The sequence below is a fragment of the Chiloscyllium plagiosum genome, unplaced genomic scaffold (genome assembly GCF_037043375.1).
Source record: "Chiloscyllium plagiosum isolate Xiang-an unplaced genomic scaffold, Cpla_swu_hap1 HiC_scaffold_19, whole genome shotgun sequence".
In the NCBI taxonomy this organism is placed as follows: domain Eukaryota; kingdom Metazoa; phylum Chordata; class Chondrichthyes; order Orectolobiformes; family Hemiscylliidae; genus Chiloscyllium; species Chiloscyllium plagiosum.
In genome coordinates this window covers 27,852,354-27,877,330 of record NW_028270157.1, presented here as the reverse complement: position 1 = coordinate 27,877,330, position 24,977 = coordinate 27,852,354, and the positions used below count along the sequence as shown (strand labels likewise).

Here is a 24,977-nt window from a genome sequence, read left to right as displayed (position 1 = left end):
TTGGATTCAAAAGTGGAAAACCTCATTCTTGCATTTACTATCGCTTTGTCGATTAGTTGGATTGATCGATGTCCCTTAGGACCTTTCTGCTCCCATACATTGCTACATTACTCATTAAATTTAATGAGTAGTTTTCACAAAAAAAAGTAGTTCAAATCTCCAGAGGAAACTTGTCACATTCTGTCAGTTGGAGTAGGTACCCACTATCTCTTGGTTATGTCTCCTGTCTTTCCAACTAACTATCTGTCCAAGTAATGGATAACCTCCAATTCCATGCAGTTTCATTTTTGTTAACCGTCTCTTGCATTGAGCCTTAGTAACTGCCTTCTGTAAGACGATATAAAAGGCTTCATTAGACACATATACCTGACTTGAATGACCTCATTCAAAGAATAGCAGCTTACCTTACTTAGCCTTCCCTAAATAAAATGCTGGTTCTCTCTAATCAATTCATATTTGTCCATGTTCTGACTAGAGGTTAGGCTTCATTTCAAATAAAACTTTTCTGGAGCGCTAAGAATATTCCTTCTACCCCTGCACTCTGGAACTTGATCTTGTCCAGGTAGATATTTTCTATATCGACCTGCTCAGAGACATTATCACACATTTCTACAGCAGGTGGAAACCCAGGCTTCCTGGCTCAGAAGTACAGACTGTCACTGGGCCAAAGTGCCCTTACCATTTCTGCAGGTATTATTGCACACCCAATTATTCAGATGAGGACTAATTTCTGTGGCTCTTGTGCCTTGTGGTTTGAACACATACTGTTAGTATCTCGGTTGCATGTTTGTACAGCCAACTAATTTGAACCAAAGTTTGTTTTGTACCCGGATGTGTTTAAATTCAAGCTGTCCCTGGCCCTTTTCGTATTTACACATGCCATGCCTTCGGTTTTACTCTATTTGTAAGGATAATTGCAGCTGTCTGCCTTTAAGTTGGAAGTTCCGAGGAAGACTAACCGGACCCGAAACATTAACTTCTCTGCACAGATGCTGCCACATCTGCTCAGCTTTTCATTCTGTTTTCGTTTCTGAATCACTGCATCCGCAGTTCTTTCGGCTTTTTTTTTAAAGCAGGCACTTCCGGGTTTGTTGCAATGGGTTCCAAATCAAAGTGAACGCGGTCGATGATAGACGGCACTGGCCTGCTTTAATCGCTGAGATGTTATGGCTCACACAGGCGAACAGCCGGTGAGTCCGCTTAGGTCCCTGCATTCAGACGAAGCCACTTTTGTTAAATTTGTTAATCGGACCTTGCGGACTGCAAGGCCTTGGTGGATTAATTTTGAAGGCGTTCCTCAGAACTATGATGATATTCCTCCTGGAGGAGCCCTGCATATGTGCACGTATCGGAGTAAGTAGCTGGGCATGAATGATGCAGAAACAGATATAGCTTTAAGATCTAGCTCAAATAATCAGCCCTCTCTCTCTTTGACGCTGAGCGACATTTTTCTGCAGGAAATTGGATCAACCCTCTACCATTTCCCTGAAACTACTGAATCTACCTCGTGTATACTTACAAGTGGGCCCTGTATTTCAGTACTATATCGAGGTGAACATCACCTAGGACTGAAATGTAAAATACATGTATTAAATATCTGATCGAAAAATGTCGAATGTTCAAGGTGTATTTTTGTAATGGGTGTTATAATATCTGGGTGTTTTTTTAAAAGCCTGTTGTCGCCTAATTTGGATGCACATTTATTTCTTGTCTGGATTGCTGTAAATATTCAGAAAAATGGCAAGTCCAAGACTATATTTTGAAAGTATTAATTATCTGGGCAGCATCATGTGAACAAGCGATGGAGAAGATCATGGCTAAATAAGGACCAAGTTGAGAAGCTAATAAATAATCCAATGACATATTTATAATCCTAGTCAGCAGGTGAGAGGGTAGGGGTGGTGGTGCTTGTGACACACCCCTCTGAAAAGATAAAGTCACCATGGTCTTACAGACCATAGGGCTTATCTTCCATCAGGAAGAGAGAGAGAGAGAGAGAGAGAGAGAGACAGAAGAAGAGATGAACTGGTAGTGTTGGTTGAACCTGAGGGTCACCATGCTTCAGGTAAGGAGTGAGGTTGAGAGGGTGAATGCTACATGTTAACCTCAGTCAGTGCAGGAATTGAACCCATGTTGTTGGCATCATTCCACATCATAAACCAGCCAAATGAGCCATTGAACAGATAATATGGGCTAAACTCAGAGTTTTTACACATGAGAGTAAGGCCTTCAGCCTGTTGTGCCTTTGCCAGTCCTCCAACATTTATCTATTCGAGCCCCATTTCCCAGCACTTGACCTTATATGCTATGGCATTTCAAGTACTCATCTAAATACTTCTTTAAATGCCTTGGGGTTCTGGCCTCTGCCACTCTTTTAGGCAATGAGTTCAGGATACTCATCACCCTCTTGGTGAAAATAAAATCCACAAATCCCCTCAAAACCTCCAACATCTTAACTTAAACATTGGTAAAGAAGTCAGCAGGACCCTTTTCGCTCAGCTGTGGCCGTCAAGGTAGCTCCCAATTGAAGTGTTAGGAAAATAAAGATTAAAGAATCTTGAGATTATTTAGGGTGCACGAGTATCAATGTTTTGTAGAACTAAGCACTGTTCACACAAATATTGCACTTTGTGCTACTTTGGTGGGGCGTCTTCTCGCTGGTAAAACTTCTGATTTAGTTCTGTTTTTCTTCTAGCCAACCTTGAAGGATGCTGATGACTCCTGAACAGTCCAGGCAACAGAGGCACATTATCATAGAGTCAACAGACCCTTCAGTCCCACTTGTCCATGCCGACCAAGTTTCCCAAACACATGCCTGCGTTTGACTCATATCCCTCTAAACCTTTCTTATTCATGAATCTATCCAAATGTCTTTTAAATGTTGTAACCTGCACCTATCACTTCCTCTGGCAGTTCATTCAGCACAAAAACACACAGAGTGAAAAAGATGCCCTTCAGCTCTCTTTTAAAATTTTCTCCTCTCACCTTTAAAATATGCCCCTGAATTTTGAACTCCCCAACCCTTGGGAAAGGACCTTTGCTATTCACCTTATCAATGCCCATCATGATTTTGTAAACACCTGTAAGGTCACCCCTTAACCTACTACGTTCCAGTGGAAAAAGTCCCAGCTTCTCCCTATAACTCAAAATGTCTTGGCAACATCCTGGTAAAACTTTTTTGAACCCGCTCCGATTTAATAATAATCTTCTTATAGTAGGGCAACCAGAACTGTACACAGTACACCAAAAGTGGCCTCACCAACGTATTATACAACCTCAACATGATGTCCCAATTCCTATGCTCAAAGGACTGAGCAATGAAGGCAAACGTGTTAAACATCTTAGCTAACCTGTCTACCGAGAGTCATAGAGATATACTGCACAGAAACAGACCCATGGGTCCAACTTGTCCATGCCGACCAGATATCCCAACCTCCTCTTGTCCCGTTTGCCAGCACTTGGCCTGTATCCCTCTAAACCCTTCCTATTCAGAGACCCATGCCTTTTAAATGTTGCAATTGTACAATATCCACCACTTTCTCTGCCAGCTTATTCCAGACATGTACCACCCTCTGTGTGAAAAAGCTGCCCCTTTAATATCTTTACCTTCTCATCCTAAACCTATGCCCTCTGGTTCTGGACTCCCCCACCCCAGGGAAAATACTTTCTCTATTTACCCTATCCATACCCTGCATGATTTTATAAACCACTGAGGTCACCCCCTCAGCCTTCAAAACTCCAGGGAAAACAGCCCCAGCCTATTCAGCCTATCTCAAATGCTCAAATCCTCCACCCCTAGCAATATCCTTCCGATAGGAAGGAGACCAGAATTGCACGCAATATTCCAAAAGTGGCCTAACCAATGTCCTGTACAGCCACACCATGACCTCCCAACTCTTGTACTCAATACTCTGACCAATAAATGAAAGCATACCAAACGCCTTCTTCACTACCTTATCTACCTGAAACTCCACTTTCAAGGAGCTATGAACCTGCACTCCAAGGTCTCTTTGTTCAGCAATACTCCCGAGGACCTTACCATTAAGTGTATAGGTCCTGCTAAGATTTGCTTTCCCAAAATGCAGCACCTCGCATTTCTCTAAATTAAACTCCGTCTGCCACTTCTCAGCCCATTGGCCCATCTGATCAAGATCCCGTTGTAATCTGAGGTAACCTTCTTCGCTATCCACTACACCTCCAATTTTGGTGTCATCTGCAAACTTACTATCTGTACCTCCTATGTTCATATCCAAATCATATACATAAATGACGAAAAGTAGTGGACCCAGTACTGTTCCTTGTGGCACTCCACTGGTCACAGGCCTCCAGTCTGAAAAACAACCCTCCACCCCCACCCTTTATCTTCTACCTTGGAGCCAGTTCTGTATCCAAATAGCCAGTTCTCCCTGTATTCCATAGGATCTAACCTTGTCGAATGCCTTACTGAAGTCCACTAGATCACATCCGCCATTCTGCCCTCATCAATCCTCTTTGTTACTTTTTCAGAAAACTCAATCAAGTTCGTTAGACATGATTTCCCACGCACAAAGCCGTGTTGACGATCCCTAATCAGTCCTTGCCTTTCCAATTACATGTAAATCATGTCCCTCAGGATTCCCTCCAACAACTTGCCCACCACCGACGTCGATAGACGCTCACTGGTCGATAGTTCCCTGGTTTGTCCTTACCACCTTTCTTAAATAATATTACCACATTAGCCAACCTCCAGTGTTCTGACACCTCACCTGTGACTATAGATGATACAAATATCTCAGCAAGGTGCCCAGCAATCGCTTTCCACAGACTTCCAGGGTACACCTGAACAGGTCCTGGGAATTTATCAATCTTTATGCATTTCAAGACATCCAGCACTTCCTCTGAATATGGACCTCTGATGCAAATTTCAAAGACCTATGTACCTGAAATCCCAGGACTCAATTTGACAACACTCCCCAGGGCACGACCATTAATTGTATAAGTGCTGCCCTTATTTACCAAAATGCAATACCCCCCATTTATCCAAATTAAGCTACATCTGCCATTCCTCAGCCCCATTGGTCCAATTGATCAAGATCCCTTTGTAATCTTGGATAACATTCTTTACTGTCAACCAAATCACCAAATTTGGTGTCATCCAAAAACATACTAGCTATGCCTCCAAAATTCTCATCCAATTCATTTATATAAACAAGCTTTTATTACAAACAAAAGTGGACCCAGCGTCAATCCCTGTGGAACATCACTGGCGCCAGGCCTCCAGTATGAATACAACCCTCTACCGTCACCCTCTGTCTCCTACCATCAAGCCAATCTTGTATCCAACTGGCAAACTTTCTCTTGAGTTCCATGTTATCAAACTTTACTAATTAGTCAACCATGAGGAACCTTATCAAAGGCTTTACAAAAGTTATGTAGACATCATCTACTGTTTGGCCACTGAATGCATGGACAGCATTGTTCTACTGTTCTTCATCAGTCAATAGGCTACACATTAGCCTTGTCTTCTGCTGGCACCCCTTGTTTGGAGATGATGCAGAGAAGCAAACCTTTTTGGCAACTGTGAATTGCATAGAATGTAAGAGTCATGACAGCTCCCTGGATACCAGGAATAGATCAGCAGGATTTGTTATCTGTGGTCATAATTGAGCTAGAGGCTGAGAGAGAGAAATCCTTTCCTGCTCAGAAATTTGGTTGGATGATGCCAGGTAGCTCTGAGTGACTTGTATCCAGTTGATAATTCCTGTGGTCTGATAGAACGAACTAATGGACATAAATCTGATGGCTTGAACTCCTTGACTCTCTAGGTCCATGGTGAACGGCACAAATCGATGTGCTTTCCTGAGAAGAGCATCAGTAAGTTCACAATGCACTTGTGCACTTCCAATTTGGAAATGCCACACAAGGCCCTGAGTACAATTTAAGAGAAACTATTGGTGAGAAAGTATAATTCTGCTGTGATCTATAGTGCCACAGTCATAGTGCTTCCTCCCAAGCTATGTAGTTGCAGATGGGGCAGATCTAAGTGATGACCTGTCTAGTCATGCGAAGGTGTCTGCAGCATTGGCTAACCCTCATCTGCAGGCAGCTAAAAAAAGACCCTATTACGATACACTGCTCTACAGTGCTGGTGCTCTGCTTCACAGGCACTGCTGAATGCTCCACAGCTGCAGTCCCATGAGCCTCACTCAGGTCTTTGATGTTCTCTAGCCATTCCTTCACCTTTTTCTTCTCGTCCATAGGCTCACCAAAGCTGCTAGGTTTAACTGGCCAATTATTTTGCTTTGAAGTAAGGACTTGTGAACAAAAAGCAGGCAAAAGATGTTAAGTTTCCTTTTGAGAACTCACCTTAGTCCAATAATTGTTGGCCCTTATCAGGCTACTTCTGTATTAAATGTAAGTCTTGAGCATTGGAGTGCATTTCATTGTTTGAGCTCTGCAGGAGCTCATGCATACAGACCTTACCACCCTCCCATTTCTACTTCTGCAGTGAGTAACTAGATACTAATCTGACTGAAGATAAAAATGGTGTGCTTAAATGTTTTTTTTATTTCTTTAACTGCAATCCTTCCTTTGTTCACTTACATTCTTTCCCCCGCTATTTGGTAAACGTGGTAAACAGATTGGAGGCCGGCGTGGGTAGGCGAGTCCTAGAGGTGAAACCCAGACTGGAGGCTGTTGTGAGGAGGCGAGGCCTTGAGTTTTGAAACCCAGCGTGGTCTTAAGACTTGGTCTGGATACTAGGTGCTGGCATAGATTGGGGTGGAAGGACTGTAAATCAAGTACTTTTTTTTCCTTGTTATGCTGGACTTTTATTTATTATTCTTTCAATTTTGTATCAAATACCTGAGCATCTGTACTTTGGTACTTGTACCTAAGGTGGAGCCATAAGCGGCAACATTGCAAGCTTTTCACTGCACTCATTCGAGTGCACATGACAATAAAGCTAATTCAATTCAATTCCTTTTTTCTGGCATCACCTCTGTCATGCCTCAGTCTCCCCCTGAAATAGTGCTCCAATCATTTCTATTGCCCCTCCTATGCCTCCTCCCCAGACTTCGCCCACAACCACCAAGCTATTCATACACACCCTCAAGTCTTGTAGCCTTATTCGGTTTACCTACTTATTCATTTTCAAACCTCATTACCCTCGTTTCCCTTTCTCAACAAAATACAGCTTTCACACTTCTTTATTTCTTTCTCAATAACACTTCCCACAGCCTCCCAGTTGTCTATCTTCATTTTCCAAGATGCTCCCGTTGCCTATCTCCAATTCCCAAAATGCTTCTAGGTGTAACTCCTTCCCACCTTTATGTGTACCTTCTTTGACATGGCCGTTTTGAACACTTCAGCCATGCTCGTTCTGGTTAGATGTCAGGAATCTGACCTTTGGCCTTCTGCCTTTCAAAGGCCTGGAAGATTATGCCCATTGTTTGTATTTTTATTCTTGTTTCTTCGCTGTAATGTTACACATTGTCCTCCTGCCAAACTGATCAGCCAATATCTTTATGAAATATATTTTTATGATTTGAAATGATAAAAATAAAAGCCACTAATTTGATGAGTCTCAAGATAGCCAAAATGGTGATAGGTTTTGATGTGGCCAAGTTTAAACAAGAACATAGCATTATTTTGCATGCACCTGATTCAGTAAAGTTCATCAACTGGTTTGGTATTATAATGTTCTCAATTTTATGTGCATTGGATGCAGAACTGAGCAATTTGATCAAAAATGATAGCCTGTGCCAGTAATAATTTTATTTTTGTTGCATTATCAGTACAAACCTGTTCTGATACCATCAACAGAGATGGTTCAGTGGCCAAGTACTGCCCTGATGCAGTTTTTCTACTATGTTGCAGTATAAAGGAGGTGAGTTGCTCAGCAGCAGAAACTTTGACAACATTATAACATTAACTCTGCTCCACACATAATGAGTACTTATAATTGATGTATGGTAGAACTGCAATGTGTTAAAATTGGATGACTCAAAATTCCAATTGTGTCAACCAGTCCATCCAGCTGAATGCAAACTATTTTTGAGGATAGGTTCTTGATGAGGGAAGTGTGGAAGATAGTGACAGAAGCCACAATCGCCATCTACTTTCCCCATTCTGTATTTAGATAGGGTATGACTTTGCAAGATGTCAAAAATGAGGAGGAGCAGTATGAGGCACCTATCTTAGTGATGAGATTTGTTTTGCTCACCTTCAGGGGACTGGTGTGGAAATTCCAGCAGAGACAACCAGGAAAACTGATTCCAAAGCGCAGGACACTATATGTTACACAACAGAATAGGTAAATGAAGCAATGACAGATGCAGTGTGTTTTCTAACTGAGAGGACTGATGACATGAGTCCAATGAATTCCCATCTACCCACCCACCTATTTCCACAGCTCTTGCATGCACTGCAACAGAAAAACACAGTAAAGATATTTGACTGCTGACTACAAGTTGGATTGTGTTGCGCTTGGCCAAAGATTGCACGTTAAGCAGAAAACACTACTGGGTTTTTCTGGAGCAAACTCCCAAATCGTTTCAATGCCTTTTATTGACCAAGGGTTGATCATTGTCAGTTGTGAACCAATTAGAAAGAAATTTTCCACATATCTATTATGCCTGTGTATTTTCATATTTTATTGACATATATCATGTTTTGGGACAAAACTGGATTACATAGTGGCCTTCTTGGCTATCTTAGCACTGTGTTTAACAAAGATTTTTGGGTGGGCTGCCTGTGATTTCACTCAGTGGTTTTACTATACATAAAATAACAGCAGAAGCAGGTCTAATAGTCTTCAGATACTGACAAAACAGTCCATCACTCCATTTCAAGTTCTTTTTACTTTTCTCAGCTCACCCTTGGGTTTTTCGTGATGCAGACACTGGAGACAAATTGTTGATAAAGAATGGTGAGATATTTTTTCCAACATCCACACAATATGATGAAGATGGTCCGATTTACATTCCTGTTCATGTCACAGTTCCAGGTAAATTCAGCACAAACGGATTTGCTTTTAGCTGAACCCACAATTACCACACAATAACTGGCAGACAACTAGCCATTACTTCTTAGACTTTGTGTCAACTGCAGTTGTCTGAATACATTAATGGTCAAAATGTTGTTATTCATTTACCCATTAATTTTTTATAGCAATTATTTTGAAATATTTCGCTAGCCTGTTAATAATCATGGAAGAGTGAAGGAAGACTTTTTAAAAAAAAAAACTGTAATTTCACCTTTTAGATGATACAATCCCAGACTACATCTTCTCAGTCTGTTCCTTGCCCAGCTGAACTAATTTCTTCCTGTCTTGACACTTAGGTAGGAAAAATGTGAAAAGGAGAGAAAAACCAATATCCATTTCAGTGCTCTCATTACTTGAACAGTTTCCTGGTTTTAACTATCTCATTTTTCACCATTAACATCCAATTGCTATACACCTCCGTTCTCCACCAGATGGTCTGTAAGTTCTCCAGTTTTTTCTTGATTTGCTACTGGAGACACAAAAATCTCCATCCAGAACTTGCTCCTCTGTTTTGCAAACTTATTCTCGCATTAAAAACATCTCCTTCAACTCCCCTCATTTCCTCCAAAGTTATTAAAACAGTTGTACACACAGTTCCTAGCTATGCCCAACTTTTTGTGGGATAAATTAAACATATTTGGTTCCAGTCCTACTCAGACCCCCTCCCTCTCATTTATTTTTGGTATCCTGATAAGTGCTTAGATTTAGCTTCCTGCTTTTGTGCGTAATTGGAAAATGTAATTCTCTTGACTTCTAATTTCTGTCGTCTTCTCAGCTTACATGGTCCATTTCCAGTTTTTCCCTTCTTTTGATTTTTCTGTCTGAATACCTGTAGATAATCTATCAACTAGTATTCACAACATGTCCACGGACTCCCACAAATACCTTGCCTTTACTTGCTCACATCACATTCCCTGTTAGGGATTAGGTTCTTCCAGGTTCACCATCTAATCTGTTCAAACACTGCAATCTTCCTCAGTTGACTGTCGCATCCTCCCACTCCAGTTGTCAAAGACTTCCACCATGACAATTCTATTGCCTGCACTTTATCCCTTCTCCGTTACAGAATTTTTGCCCTTGTCTTCACACCTCTCATGTCACTAATCACCACATTCAATGAGTCACCCAATGCTGTTGCTGCCATGTCTAGCAAAACACAACTTCCCCTGCATATCACCCTTTTCATCATTACAAAAGGATCATCCTTCCGTGTCAACCAGGTTCACTCCTCCGTTAGCCCAAATACCTATCCTAACCCTATAGCAACATTCAAAGTAACCACAGGAGGTGTAAGACTTCAGCTCTTTTTTAACCTCTGGCCTTCAGACCACCCAAGGCCCCAAGCACTCCAAATGAAACAACGATTTATTTGAACTTCACTCAACTTATTGTTTTCGCTGCTCACTATGTAGTCTTCTCTACCCTGGGGAGACCAAATGCAGACTGGGTGACCGCCTTGTGGCAAACTTACACCCAAAAACGCATCTGAGCAGAAACATTCCATTTCCTCTCCTTTCAGTTCTCAACCTTGCTCCATCTCTGACCTTAGCCTGATGTAGAGTTCAATGAAGTTCAACTTAACTCAAGAAGCAGCATCTCGCCTTTCAACTGGCTACTTTATAGACTTAAATCAATTTATTTAACTTTTTCTCAGTATTTCCTTATCAATCTCTTTACTTAGGTTCAAACAGTTATTGTGCCATTCACACCTCGTCCGGACACCTATTTTGTCTCTTCTTCCATTACCACTCCAGTAATTCCACTAAACTTACCATGGAGTTCATCTATCCTGCCCTTCTTGTTCACGGACCTTCTCTGTTCTTCTTCCCACCTTCTCCATCTTCACACACTCTTCTCCCAATCACTTAATCAAAACCCATTTAATACTTCCGAACAAAAATAAAATACTGCAGTTGCTGAAAATCTGAGACAAACTCAGAAAATACTGCAGGACCTCAGCAGGTCTGGCATCATCTGTGGGTAAAGATGTAGAATTAATGTGAATTAACAGTTCTTTTCTTCAGAACTGGTCGGAAGAAGTCATATACATAAGTGCTTTATTAACAGAATCAATTTCACAGCAATCTTCACATCTTTTGCGCCAACATTAAGTTGGGGATAGAATTTCCATGGGATTGCTTCCAATTTCCTTGTCAAATCTTCAATGAAAACATTGAAAAAAGAAACTCACAACATACAGCATAAAATGACAGGATATGGAAAAACCTCATTAAAGGGAAAGAAAATATTTCTCTCATTCAGGCAATAATTTTCTGGAAAAGAAGTCTTTGTTAACTGTTGAAGATAGGGAACTAGCAAACAGCATGAATCAAAACCTAGCCTTAATGTGATTTACTTCCTCTCCCCTCTAGGACATTGAGGCTAAATACAGCAACTCTTTAAAAATGACTGAGATTAACGAATGCATTACAAACTGTGTTGGAACATGAACCTAAAATATTAGCATACTTATCCCTTTAAGATTCAGTTTGTAGTCCCGAAAAACTGTTTTCTAGCTGCAGTTCATTTAGTTGTTGCTCCTACTTTAGCTTCAATACCCAAATTCTTAGTTTGCACCATTGCTTAATAATAAATAGTTTGATAGCCTGAATCTTTATAACATTCAAAATTGAATGTCCTAATTCTAGTGTATAATAAATTTATTCTTTTCAGTATATTCACTGAAGAACTGCTGCTTGCAATGTATTCGTAAACATGTGAAATCGGAAGATTATACAAAGTTGGAACTACCAAAGTCGCTGCATACTGATCTCAAGAATTCTCCAGATCTGCTAAGATCAATTGGAAAACTAAGCAGGCGCTACAGAAGTGATGAATAATTTAAATTTAGTAGTTCATGATTTTTATTAGTAACATTTCATTTTGCTATCTATGTTGTTTTAGCATTTAGAGTAAATCTATCTTTATTCTAACCATTACACCTTCGTTAGTGTTTCACGTACAACAGGGACTACACTTTAAAATTACTTCATTGGTTGTAAAGGTCTTTGAAATCTTGGCTGATCATGAGAGGACCTTCATAAAAGTAAGTCTTCCTTTTATTAACCACCTGAAATTCTCAGTAACTTCCTGTCACTGGAGTTTTAAAACTTCAAACTGTTTGTTAAATAAATTAATGTTTGAAAAGATGTTCAAAGAATGTTTTACACAATCTCCGGTTTCCTTATAATTATGGACTCCAATATTCCTTCTGTTAGGGCCTTATCAAGGAAGTGGATGGAAAAAAAAATTGATGAACTATATCACTGGTGTTACAATGGGAATAGTACCAATTACAAGTTTCCCTTCAAGCTGCACAGTATCCTATAATTATGAAACTATATCATTGGTTCTTTCACTGTCACTGGGGTCAAAATCCTGGAACTCCCTTCCAAATAGCCACACTGTAAATAATCTAAATCTAAACAACACCGTGAGTGTACCTACAGCAAATGAACTGCAGTGGTTCAAGAGGGCACTTTTTCAAGGGTACCCGGTTTCCCCTTATGGGAGAGTTCAGGACCAGACAGCATAATACCAGCGTAAGAGGTCCCTCATTTAAGACCGCAATTAGGAGGACTTATCTTCTCAGAGCATAGTTAATCTGTGGTATGCTTGTATGCTTTACCATAGAGGGCTATCAATGTTCAGTTATTTCAAAATCTGTATATCTCAGCCTCAAATAACCTTAGATCAGTAATCAAGGGTTATGGGGATAAGACAGGAAATACATTTATATCTCCAAGCAATTAATCTTCTATCAAGGCAAACTTCTATCCATATCCCATACCAGAAAAAGATAATCCTTGAACAATGTTTTTAAAACATTAAACAAACTGTAAATTCTGAACCCTGCTAAGATAATGGTGGTTTCTAAACCTCAGCCAAGCATTCAGAATGACACTTGACACTTGGAAAATATAAGGTAAGTGTTATATCAAAGCTACATGTTCAGTTACTAATTCTGCCAATGAAAACAACTCAGTAGAGGCTTATTTAAATTCTGACAATCATAGTATCTCTTTTACAGTTGAAAGAGCAGGGCATTTAAAAAATCTACAGATATGTCAGATACATAAACCTGTAAATCCTTCAAGAGCACTTACATTATCAATTTATTTGTTGCGCAGTGAGAGTTAAGGCTGTTGGACCTGTCAAAATAGAATCAATTTGAACTGAGTTCCAGTTCAAATGACCCTGCTCCTGTCTGTGTAAACCGCCACTCTTCTGCTGACAAAAATTTGATTCTTGGAAATGAGGATGAGACTTCTTCATCAGGTCCCATCCACTATTTTTGAACGTCTGAAAAATCTTTCAGACTCTGTGACAGAGATTTATAAAATGAGGGGTGTGGATAAGGTGGATAGACAAGATCTTTTCCCTGCAGTGGGGCATAGGTTTAAGGTGAGAGGAGAAAGATTTAAAAGAGACCTAAGAGGCAACATTTTTATGCAGAGGGTGATGTGTCTATGGAACGAGCTACCAGAGAAAGTGGTGGAGGCTGGTACAATTACAACATTTAAAAGGCATCTGGATGTGTATATGAATAGGAAGGATTCAGAGGGATATGGGCCATATGTTGGCAAATGAGACTAGATTTATTTAGTATATTGGTAGGCATGGACAAGTTGGACCAAAGGGTCTGTTTCTGTGCTGCACAGCTCCATGACTCTATATCTCACCCGCAGTATCACATTAGATTTACCCAGTGTACCACCTGTGCGAGCCCTATACTTGTGACTGAAATAAGTATTCTCAGAAGGCTGCAGAATAATATGTCCACAAAGAAATGTTTACAGAGAGTAAGAATGGTTTTAAAAAGTGTCAGGCTGTTTGAGTTCTCATTTATAGTTCTGTATTTTCTCATGGCACAAACACGCAAAGGTAAATATAACAAATTGTATCGATGTACAAAGTGCTGTGAATGCAAAAAATTAAATTTTGATCACCATCTGAAGATTAAAGTATGAAAATAAATTTGTAGTTGAAATTGTAAACAGTACTTTTTATTGTGACATTATACAATAGCAATAGGTCAGACAGCAGTTATGAGAACTTTAGATCTTTTCATACTATATCACCTTTCATGCTTTGTTTTCCTTCAGTTGTCCATAAATATCATATTATGTGCATCTAATATTGGTCTTCAATTTCTGAAAAATGCATTTAATACAACAATACTTTAGAATTTGACCTCCAGGTTATTAAACCACATTTTTAAAACTGTTATTTACAGGAGTAGGTCTTCTAACATTGCACATAATAAAAAAATGTCTTAACATCTTAATTTAAGAATAAATTATAGCAAAATGGTCATTACAGAATTACTCTTAAGTTATTCATTCTTTCCTGGTCCCTTTTGGTTTGTTATTTCCTGTGCTGTTAACCTTTTTGCTCATGTGGGGAAAATGGACTGTTGGGGTCCTTTCGGTTGGCCCGTACAATCCTAAATTTCTTGCTGCTGCTGATTTTCTGGGAGGTTTAACACTAGGAAAAGGGTTGAATGTCTGAATCTTCAAAGTGTTAGTTCTGTGCCCTACATCTGAAATTCCTTTCTCAGAATCGGAAGATTCAGATGAGTACCTTTGGCTTGGTGAAGGACTGGGAGGTTCAGTTGCAGTTGTGTCAGTCTGGCTTAAGTCTAGTCTTTTCAGCTGGTGTTGAACTATATTCACATTGTCATTAGCATCCCTGTAAACTGGATCAGAAGATTGTCCATCTGCTTGTGCTGATATTCGATCCTCAATACTTTTCTTGTCAGCTTCATTGCTTTCTGTTGAGCTAAGAGATGACTCTTTCACTGGTTTATTACTTTTTCGTTTCATAATGTCACTGTAATCCTCCATGAGCCCTATGGTATCACCATAGCTCAGCTGGTTCTTGGTCCTTGCTAGGTTTTTCCGATGAACTCGAATGTGAGTGCGCCATGGAGAATTGAGCTTTGCCTTCATGTCGTCCTGTGAGGTTTTTGGCCCAGGGACATGGATTACAGCATTCCTGGTGATTCTGTTAGTAGTTCTCAATTTCTTCCCTAGAAGTAAGTGATTCATCATTGGAGTTTGATTGGTCTGTGATGGTAGAATGGTGCTAACTGGACCTTCACCTGTGAAATGTACAATAAACAAAAACAACTCACTAGTTAATAAGTGACAGGAGCAATCATAATCTCTAACTGCAGAGCTCCATCTTTACATTTCTGTTAAAATAATCACAAAGTTCATATTGAATCTTCAAATAAAAAACACATAAATCACTTATTTATTACACCATTGCATTGTAATGTAATAAACTTTGGACAAACTTTTAATAAATATTATATCATCATAGTAAGATCAGATTTCACTCAGATCCTGGTGGGCACACTGCCATAGCACATTGATGCCTCCAAATCAGCATGAGATGGCAAATGTACTCAAGTACATAGGAAAAATTCACATTATCCTGGTGTTCCTTTGAAGTTGAGGCAGAGGTAAGATTCAAAACCGAATCTGAGTATTCCTGATGCGAACATTAGATAGATGGATAGATAGATATAAATAAAACACATTTTTCAACAATAATAACTATCAACTTGGCAAAACTGACCAAAAAGCATTTTAAAATAGGTAATTGTAAACAGTCAGAGTACAGGAAGGTGTATGGATGGGGTCTACTGATTTTCTTGATCTGTGTTAATGACCTAACTTAATTTGCAGATGATATAAAACTTGATAGTATTGTGAGCCAAGACAGGATACTGGTATACATTGAGAGGTAATTGGCTGATGGAATGGACAGGGACATTAAATTTCATTTTTATGCGCACAAGTTTGAAATGAAAGATTTTGGTAGGGAGAATGAAGAAAAGCAATAGAAAATAATGTTTTATTCTAAGGGAGTGCAAACGTAGTGTTACCTTTAAATTTATGTGTACAAATAGTTGAAGTCTTGGAAAATGGGTAACATGGAATCATGATTTTGGGGACAAAAGACTTCAGTTAAATGTCTGGATTAGAGATACTAGGGCTGTTCTCTTGGGAGATGAGAATGGAGATTGGATATAGTTGTTCAAAATTGTGGCTATGATGTGGAGGTGCTGCTGTTGGACCGGAGGGGACAAAGTTAAAAATCACACAACACCAGGTTAAAGTCCAGCAGGTTTATTTGGAAGTACAAGCTTTTGGAGCACTGCTCCTGACTAGCTTCCTGGCGAAGGAGCAATGCTCCGAAAGCTTGTACTTCCAAATAAACCTGTTGGACTTTAACCTGGTGTTGTGTGATTTTTAACTTTAAAACTGTGAGCATTGTTCAGAATCTTGAGCAGTCTGGACAGACTAGATGGAGAAAACATTCCCATTGGTGGAAGAATCGAGAACCAAAGGACACCAATTTAAGGGGATTGGCAAACAAAAAGTAGAGGCAATTTTTCTTTTGTGCAAGAGATTAAGATCTGGCTAAGTGAAATGTGCTGATTGAGAGAGTGGTGAAAGTAGATTCATCAGAGCTTTCGAAAGAAATTGAACAGTGATCTGAGGAGAAAAATAATTACAGGTCTATGGGGTAAAGGGAAAAGATTGCTACTAGTTCAGTAGCTTCTACAGAGAATCAGCATAAATATGAAAAGTGGATTGATGTATATTTAAAAAAAGGCCAAGGACTAATGGTATTTTCTGAATATGTGCAAAGCCAAGAAAGATTAAGAACAGTAGGGGTGTTGTTATTCATCTGTGGCTGTTATCCATTTGCACCAGAGAGATATTGAATGTTACTTCTTGTGGAGCTTTGATAAAACTACTTTCAAAGGGGAAAACATTGGCAGCTGGTCAATTAATATATCTTGTGGGCAGTTCAGAGAAGGATGAAATGATCAGAAATGAAGGCCCAACTGGCATAAGAACATAGAGCGGGGTGAATAAAAGTCTTATGTTTGAAATCTTCTTATGGCATGCCATCTCCAACAGAATGCAAAAGCATAACAAAAAGAATAGTTATAGTCATGCAGTAACCCCCCACATATCAATCAAAATAAGCAGGGGGACATGCATCCAAGAAGCAGATGTATTATATGGGAGACTACGTAAACATAAACACATTATGGATTTGAGTATAAGAAAGCTTTGGGTTATGATGAACAGTAAAGGACATCCTAATGTCTCATTAGTATTCAAGATCAGGAGAGTGGAGCATGAGAATCGAGTGAAATATAATTGTTAAGTGATAGATATGCTTTGTACTATTCATTTCATGGAACATTCACTGGATTCTATTACCTGCCCTAACTGTGCATCATCATCAAACCTCTTTCTGTACTGTCTTCATACAGTTGGAGCAACATTGATATTAACAAGTGAGAGAACCTGTTTCCACTTCACTGATCATCTCCCTCTCTCTCTCTCTCTCTTTCTTTGTGTCTTTGACAAAGGTGACCATCCTTTTTGGAAGTGCTCTCTTTTGCCTGGAGCTCAGCCATATTGTTTGAAGCTGCATCTGGAAACAAGGCTGGGGCCAGCATTGATTACATTAGAAAACTTCAGATCATGCACCACCACAGCATCATGCAGTACAGAAGAGCCCTTAGGCCCAATGAGTTTGTACCCTATCTCTAGGGGAATTCAGTCACAATCAGAAAATATGGAAGTTTGTAAAATATCAATTTAGAAACATGTCCAGATAATTTGGTGGGAAGAAAAGGTCATAGCTATTGTATTCAATAGTTTGTATAAAGTGGCCAATGCAAAAGGTATTTCCTCTCTCTTTCCAAAAGAAAAGTGGACAGCTGCACTTCTCCAGGACACTGCAACCGCTGTTTGTAACCAGCTGTCAAGAAATAGACATGTTCTACATTGATTTGATACAGTGAATGTTTCTTCACTTTTTATGGTGGAATGAAGATATTTTTGCTGTTTCTTATTGTCCAACCAAGAACTGTATCATTTGCCCACCACCTTGTGCAAGATTTAACATTAAAGATCTTTGTGTTAACACCAGAATGCAAAAAGTGAAACTTTGGCACATTTCTCATTCATAATCACTAGAAGTCACTAAAGAGAAACAGTTAGAAAAATATGAGCACATGGTTGAATATATATAAGCACTAATATGCAAGATAAGGAGACTTGAAAGTTCATTAAATTTCCATGAGTTGTTCCATAGAGGAAATAGTGATATATGGAAAATAATGTTACACTGAACAAGAGAAAGGGAGAGAGAGAGAAGATGCTCCACCATAGGGAAAGAAAAATAAATTAATTTACTTAAAGGTGTTTTTATATTTAGTACCTCAATATATAACTGTAATATGAAAAAATAATAAAATAAAATTATAAAACACTAACTTCTTTCAATAGTATTATTCAGCTTGTCCCTAGGATCTGGAATGATCCCAGGATTAATTTCATCTTCTGTTCCTGATAAAAGAAACAGAAATGTAAAAACTGGACAAAATGATCAGTGTGTATATTGCAAGCAAGGTGAGCAGAAAACCTCCACATGGTAAAATTGGTGTTATTATTCTGAAAATACCTTGTTACAAATGCTTTCCTGTCATTTTTAACCAGCAATTTCCTGCATTAGGTGTGCATTCCTCTTCCACCCCAACGGACAATGTTCCATAGTCCAATATTGGACTTGAAATGTTAACTCTGTTTCTCTCTCCACAAGTGTTGACAGACTTCCTTAGTTTCTCCAAAAACATTGTCTTTATTCGACATTCCAGGACCTTATTTAAAAGGCTTTTCTTCATTTATTAGCCCAGGCAGCAAGTGTCAGCAACCAGTAGACTTATACAGCACGAAAACAGTCCCTTCGATCCAACTCATCCATGCTGATCAGATATCCTAACCTGATCTAATCCCATTTTCCAGCATTTGGCCCGAATCCCTCTAGATTCTTACCATTCGTATACCCATCCAGATGCCTTTTAAAAACAGTTAAGTATTGTAACTGTACCTGTCTCCACCACTTCCTCTGGCAGCCTGTTCCACACATGCATCACCCTCTATATGAAAAAGTTGCGCCTCAGGTCCCTTTTAAATCTTTCTCCTCTCACCTTAAACCTCTACCCTCTAGTTTTGGACTCCTTTACCCTGGGAAAAAGACCTTGGCTATTGACCCTATCCATGCACCTCATAACTTTATAATAGTCTATAAGGTCACCTCTCAGCCTCCGATGCTCCAGAGAAAATAGTCCCAGTCCCTTCAGCCTCTCTAGAGAGGTCAAGCTCTCCAACCCTGGCAACGTCCTTGTAAATCTTTTCTGAACTCTTTCAAGTTTTACACATCTTTCCTATAACATGGAGACCACATTTAATGCAATATTCTAAAAATGGCCTAACTAATGTACTGTATAGCCACAACATGACATCACAACTCTACTAAAAATACACTAACTATAGAAATTGCCTTCATTGGTCAAAGTGGTGCTGTAGTGATAATGCCACTGGACGAGTAATCCAGAACATCAGGCTAATGTCCTGGAGACATGAATTTGAATCCTGCCATGGCAGATGCTGATATTTCAGTTCAATAAAATTCTAGAATTAGAAGCTGATCTAAATGTTGATTGTTGTAAAAAAACCCATCTGGTTCACCAATGTTCTTTAGAGAAGGAAAACCACAATCCTTACCTGGTCTGGCCTATCTGTGACTCCACAGCCACACCAATATGGTTGACTACTAACTGGATTTTGGGAAAATGGGGATGGGCAATGTTATGATATGGCACCTATATCCCATAAATAAACTTTTTAAAAAGGTTAAGATAAACCCTGTTCTCATCTGATTCCACATATCTGAATTTTCTAACAAATAGAGACACTCAATAGCAATTAGAACAAATGATTCATTTTATCTACGAATGGAGATAAGTAACCCATCACAGATGAGTGTTGAATCAGTAGCCTTCTGAACTACAAAAATGTAGGTCAATGAGTGCATCAGTATAAATTGAATATTTTATAAAGTCCTATAAATGGTTTTGAAGTGTAGCTGTGATTCTGAATAATTTTTTTACCTGCTTTAATGAAGATGAGATGGGCTTGTTGTTGTTGCTGCCTCTTCTTCATCCTAACATACTGTCGTTTCAGTGCATTGATATCAGTTGTCATGCGTTCCATCATCATGCTGTTAAAGACAGAGTGGTGCTCACTGCGGCTTGCATCAATAGCCCCAGGGCTGAGCTCAGCTATGTTGCTCGATTTCAGAATTTGCTCATCTTGCTGATCTGAAGAATTAACAAACAGAGAAAAGGAAAAAGTTAACATTTCTACAATTTGTATCATATTTCTCTCATGTTCAGGCTTGATGAAAGGACAAACTGTAGATTACATCAGTAATGTAGTAACATGTATGGTACAGCCAGTTCTGCTATAATGCAGTGGCTCCATTCTCGTGCAATCCCACGCTATAAGAAAATTATGTAATAGCAGTACTATTTAAACTAATAGGCTCGAATCACATTATAACCAATACACGCTTTAAAAGTTTGCACTTTAGAAACAGTGTCCCTAATTCGTCAATCACGTTATAGCGAATTCGTTAAGTGTGCGTTATTAGCAGAATGACCTGCACCTGGAAATGCACCACAGAGTTAGAAACAAAGTGAAAGTGACTACAAATACAATGCTTCTGCATCTTTATAAATGTACTGTAAAACTATTGTACCATTTACAGAAGCTGATAAGGGTAATTGCCTTGATTAACAAATATTATTCCATTTCACATTAACTGAAGAAACGAACCATCTGCACAAAACAGCAACTTGTCTCACTAATACACGTGAAAAGGCTTCAACTTTTATAAAATGTCCTGGTTGGTTGGAAATTTTGCTCACTTGAAACGACAGCAATAGAATTTTTTTTATATTGTAGTTGATGGCAAAAAGCAGTAACAAATGTATGCAGGTCTCTCCTGCTTGTTCACACAACTCCTGGTGTATTTACTTGGCAGTGACTACTGGGAACTATATAGGGTTTGGATCAGCAGACAATCTGTCCACAAATATCCTCAGTGCTGTTTCAACTCCAGTAACAGAAGTATGGTGGAAATCCTGTTCATTAATTTGAACGGAGTTTCTGACAAATCTCTGGGGAGTTACAGCAGTGAAGTGCAATCTAAATTCCTGGCCCCTGAGGCAAAGTTATGTTATTTGATACAAGAATCTCTGCACTGACCATGCAATATATGGTTGACATAACAGCAAACTGCTGTCTTAAACATGGCTAATCTGTAACACCAACCTACAGAGATGATAATTGTGTGTGGGAAGGGCTACCCACTTACAAATAGTTCACTTACATCATCTGCAAGTTCAGCAGGCCTCAATGAAATTGTCTGTTTTGTCACTTGCCTGAAAATTGATGCCTACAGCTTGGGTTTCTTTTCATTTATTCTGCTTAATTTAAGTCTCTATTCCTCGAAATTTGGTGAAAATTCTGAATGGGCTGAGATGCAGTTTGGATTTCCTTGAAGGCTTTCAGAAATTTTGACATTCCATTGTAACATTTTCCTCTAATAATTCACTTTCCAACAGCTTTCACTTCAAGGCCAAATGTTCCAGTGGCCAACTGGCTATTTAGCAACCACAAAGTTCAGTGTTTGAGAAGTATTTTTATATATCAACCAGTCACACTGTTCAACATGATGTTCTTACATTAATTTCATTAACTGTAAATTAATAATATTTTGTGGTTTAATTTGGGCTTCATCTAACAAGACAATAGTGCTGAGTACCAGCCTGTCCAAAGTTGAATATAGCTGAGAGAGATTATTGAAACTTTTGTCTTTTGACAAGTTTAGAGGCAATGGGGACATTTAATGAAATGGGAGAATGTGGGGAAAGGACATGGCCACTTTCCGGCCTCCTCCTGATAATGTCTGCAATGGGAAGGCTCTGAACCAGTTATCAACTGAGGATTGTAATTGGGCATGTGATGCCCATTTAAGGACTGCATCCCAGAAGCAATTGGTATTCAGCAAGTCATAGAGATGTACAGCATGGAAACAGACTCTTCGGTCCAACCCGTTCGTGCTGACCAGATATCCCAACCCAATCTAGTCCCATCTGCCAGCACCTGGCCCATATCCCTCCAAACCCTTCCTATTTATATACCCATCCAAATGCCTCTTAAATGTTGCAATTATACCAGCCTTCATCACTTCCTCTGGCAGCTCATTCCATACCCGTACCACCCTCTGTGTGAAAAGGTTGCCCCTTAGGTCTCTTTTATATCTTTCTCCTCTCACCCTAAACCAATGCCCTCTAGTTCTGGACTCCCCCACTCCAGGGAAAAGACTTTGCCTATTTATTCTATCCATGCCCCTCATATTTTTGTAAAGGTCTATAAGGTCACCCCTCAGCCTCTGACGGTCCAAGGAAAACAGCCCCAGTCTGTTCAGCCTCTCCCTATAGCTCAAATCCTCCAAACCCTGGCAACATCCTTGTAAATCTTTCCTGAACCCTTTCAAGTTTCACAACATCTTTCCGATAGGAAGGAGAGCAGAATTGCACGCAATATTCCAACAGTGGCCTAACCAATGTCTGTACAGCCGCAACATGACCTCCCAACTCCTGTACTCAATATTCTGACTAATAAAAGAAAGCATACCAAATGCCTTCTTCACTAACCTATCTACCTGTGACTCCACTTTCAAGGAGTTATGAACCTGCACTCCAAGGTCTCTTTGTTCAACAAGTGGCAAATGAAGGGTCAGGGATTGTGGTTATTTTCTTGACGTGGAGCCAAAATTGAAAATCTGTTGGCTAGTGGGGGCGGGGGATTGTTCAATGTCACTTGGTGGCTGATCAGGGAGCTGACATTGGGAAGCAGGAGTCCAGATGAGAGCCATCTCCTGAGATTTCCCCCCCCCCCCCTACTAAGTCTCTCTTTGGCTTCACTTGAACTTTGACCTGAGATCTCTCTTTGATCCTGCTACTCCATCCACTGGCAATAACAGTAATGTAGAACTGCTGGCTTCGGACTGGCTGGCAGTTCTCAGGGGATTGAATTTTCACACCACCGGGTCCTCAGTTCTGGGGAAACATGATACTATCTAAATCCCTGATGGGTACTTCACATTGCCAGCCTTTCATCAGTTCAGGCAACGCAGGACTCCTACCAGGTGAGACCTCACATCTCAAATATTAAGTTCTACCTCATGTATGCTGTTTTGCTCAGAATGAATATTTTTAAAAGATAGGTGTACCTAACAATAAGATCTTCATAACTGAACCGTAATCCATTAGTTGGCAGAGTAATATGAATTGGGTCTATTAGGACACTTTGGTTTTGACTTTGCTGTCATCACTGATGCTACTCTGTTAAGCTCATATAATCAAAACCAAGAGCTCTTGTTGTTGTTAACCTTTCAACACTTCCACTTTCTGAAAGGAGAATTAAAAATCATATTAAAGATTACCTTTCTCTTGTTTTTGATATTTCTGCAGTTCTGGTACAAGAAGACTGAATGGTCCCAGGCAGCCAACTGCAGAAGCTATTACATCATCATCATCCAAATCAATCTCTTCATCACTGTCTTTTGTTTTACCAGGATTTCTGTAAAAACGTTTTGGGAAAGGGGAAGAAAATCCAATATAAAACAATGTGTATTATTCAAAAATCTCAAATGGGACAGATTAGAACACTTAATAAAGGTCTTTACAACATATCATTCATTAGATTGAGTGAAAGGCTCAGTGTACAGATGTGATGATGTATTTTCTGGTCACTTTCATTTCTGACTGACTTTTAATTTAGGACAATAGTTTGTGTCTGTTGAAAATTACAGGGACTTAGGATGTAAGCCACTGTAAAGAGGCAGAAAAGTGAAATATACAACATCATGAGCAAATTTAACTTCTTTTATATAAGACACAGGCAAAAGCCACATAACACATGCTCTTTGAATGAGGTGGCAGCATAGTAGAAGACACATATTCAGAAAATCAAGAATTTAATGGTATTAAAATTGTAAAAAAAAAATCACAAGATAATACTTTCACAGTTTAAATATTTGGAACAGTCAATAATCAACATTCATCATCAATTATGAATTAGTTATTAAACTGAATTTTATCCGAACACATTATGCATAAATACTATCATCATTGGATAATTGAAGTTTTCCTTACCGTTGTGAATCAGAAGACTTGACAGGGGCTGGGAATGGATTGATATTATAAGTGTATTTCTCTCTCAGTTCAGCCAGTTGTGGAAAGGGGAATGGTGCCATTGAATAAAGAGTCTATAACAGGAGAAATTAAACATGATGCCTTAGTGGGAAGGCTACTTTTGATCCATTCAATAATCTGGTTTCTTAGAATACCAGATTAGACACAACTATTCATACTTTTTAAAAAGAAAATGTTTGATATTTATAATTGGAAACATCAGTGGAAGAAAAACAAGTAAAGAGATTTCCTCTTTCCAGTGATGTCTTTGTCTTTCTTATGAGAACGCAACATCTGTACCGCTGGAATGGCTCATTAACTGCTGAAGTCCTGGTCAATTCTTTCTTTTATGACGGGAGCAACAAAGGATGCATTATATATAAAAGAAAAACTTAATTTGTTAGCAGACATGTCCAATGAACTCGGATTATTAGATCTGAGAAAATGATTTGATCTTGAGGACCTTGATATTATCCATAAACACCTCTGATGTGTAACAAACACCAAAGGGCTAAATTATGAGATAATCTCACTTGGACTAGCCTTGCACATATAGAAGATTAAGAGATGATGAAATTAAGGTATTTAAGATCTCGTAAAGCAGATAGAAAGTATTTCATATGTCTTAGAGCAGAGGTGGGGAAACTTTTCATGTTGGAAGGCCGTATTATGTTAGTTGTAATCAAATAAGGCCACATCCAAGAAACTTCAATTATATATTCTTCAAAATTCACATTATTTTGTAAAAATCTAACTACTGTGTACTAACTAACTAAAAAACAAGAAAACAAAAGTTAATTTTAAAGT

At 39.1% G+C, this 24,977-nt stretch overlaps 2 protein-coding genes across 7 annotated transcripts in view; one reads left to right on the top strand and one right to left on the bottom strand.

Moving 5' to 3' along the window:
* The first annotated feature begins 770 nt into the window (after positions 1–770).
* vhll (von Hippel-Lindau tumor suppressor like) lies at positions 771–24,254 on the top strand. 4 transcript variants are annotated; one of them, XR_015760417.1, is made up of 4 exons: positions 782–1,353; positions 8,852–8,986; positions 11,699–12,071; positions 23,448–24,254. XR_015760417.1 is itself a non-coding variant. In XM_087997159.1 (3 exons), exons 1-3 carry the CDS (start codon positions 1,167–1,169, stop codon positions 11,863–11,865), a joined length of 411 nt encoding a protein of 136 aa, XP_087853285.1. In that variant the 5' UTR covers positions 771–1,166; the 3' UTR covers positions 11,866–14,022. The 4 variants fall into 4 exon arrangements, 2 of the variants coding, with proteins under 2 accessions (XP_087853285.1, XP_043565599.2); XR_015760416.1 differs by lacking the exon at positions 23,448–24,254 and adding an exon at positions 17,427–17,565; XM_087997159.1 differs by lacking the exon at positions 23,448–24,254 and having other exon boundaries at positions 771–1,353; positions 8,852–8,908; positions 11,699–14,022.
* tbc1d30 (TBC1 domain family, member 30) overlaps positions 14,019–24,977 on the bottom strand; it is a 65,037-nt gene continuing 54,078 nt past the window's right edge. For 2 of the 3 annotated variants that reach the window (XM_043709659.2, XM_043709662.2), the window contains 5 exons: positions 24,132–24,244; positions 23,420–23,556; positions 20,016–20,225; positions 18,340–18,411; positions 14,019–15,128 (listed from right to left, as the gene is read on the bottom strand). In XM_043709659.2, the coding sequence (XP_043565594.2) occupies positions 14,365–15,128; positions 18,340–18,411; positions 20,016–20,225; positions 23,420–23,556; positions 24,132–24,244 (1,296 nt within the window). In that variant the 3' untranslated portion in view covers positions 14,019–14,364. The remainder of the gene's footprint in view (positions 15,129–18,339; positions 18,412–20,015; positions 20,226–23,419; positions 23,557–24,131; positions 24,245–24,977) is intronic. The other variant, XM_043709661.2, reaches the window with a different exon arrangement.

Coding starts and splice junctions, on each gene's coding strand:
- vhll (XM_043709664.2), top strand. CDS start 1,167: ATGGCTCACACAGGCGAACAGCCGGTGAGTCCGCTTAGGTCCCTGCAT. Junction 1,354..8,851: donor GCATATGTGCACGTATCGGA/GTAAGTAGCTGG, acceptor TACTTTTCTCAG/CTCACCCTTGGGTTTTTCGT. Junction 8,987..11,698: donor TGTTCATGTCACAGTTCCAG/GTAAATTCAGCA, acceptor TATTCTTTTCAG/TATATTCACTGAAGAACTGC.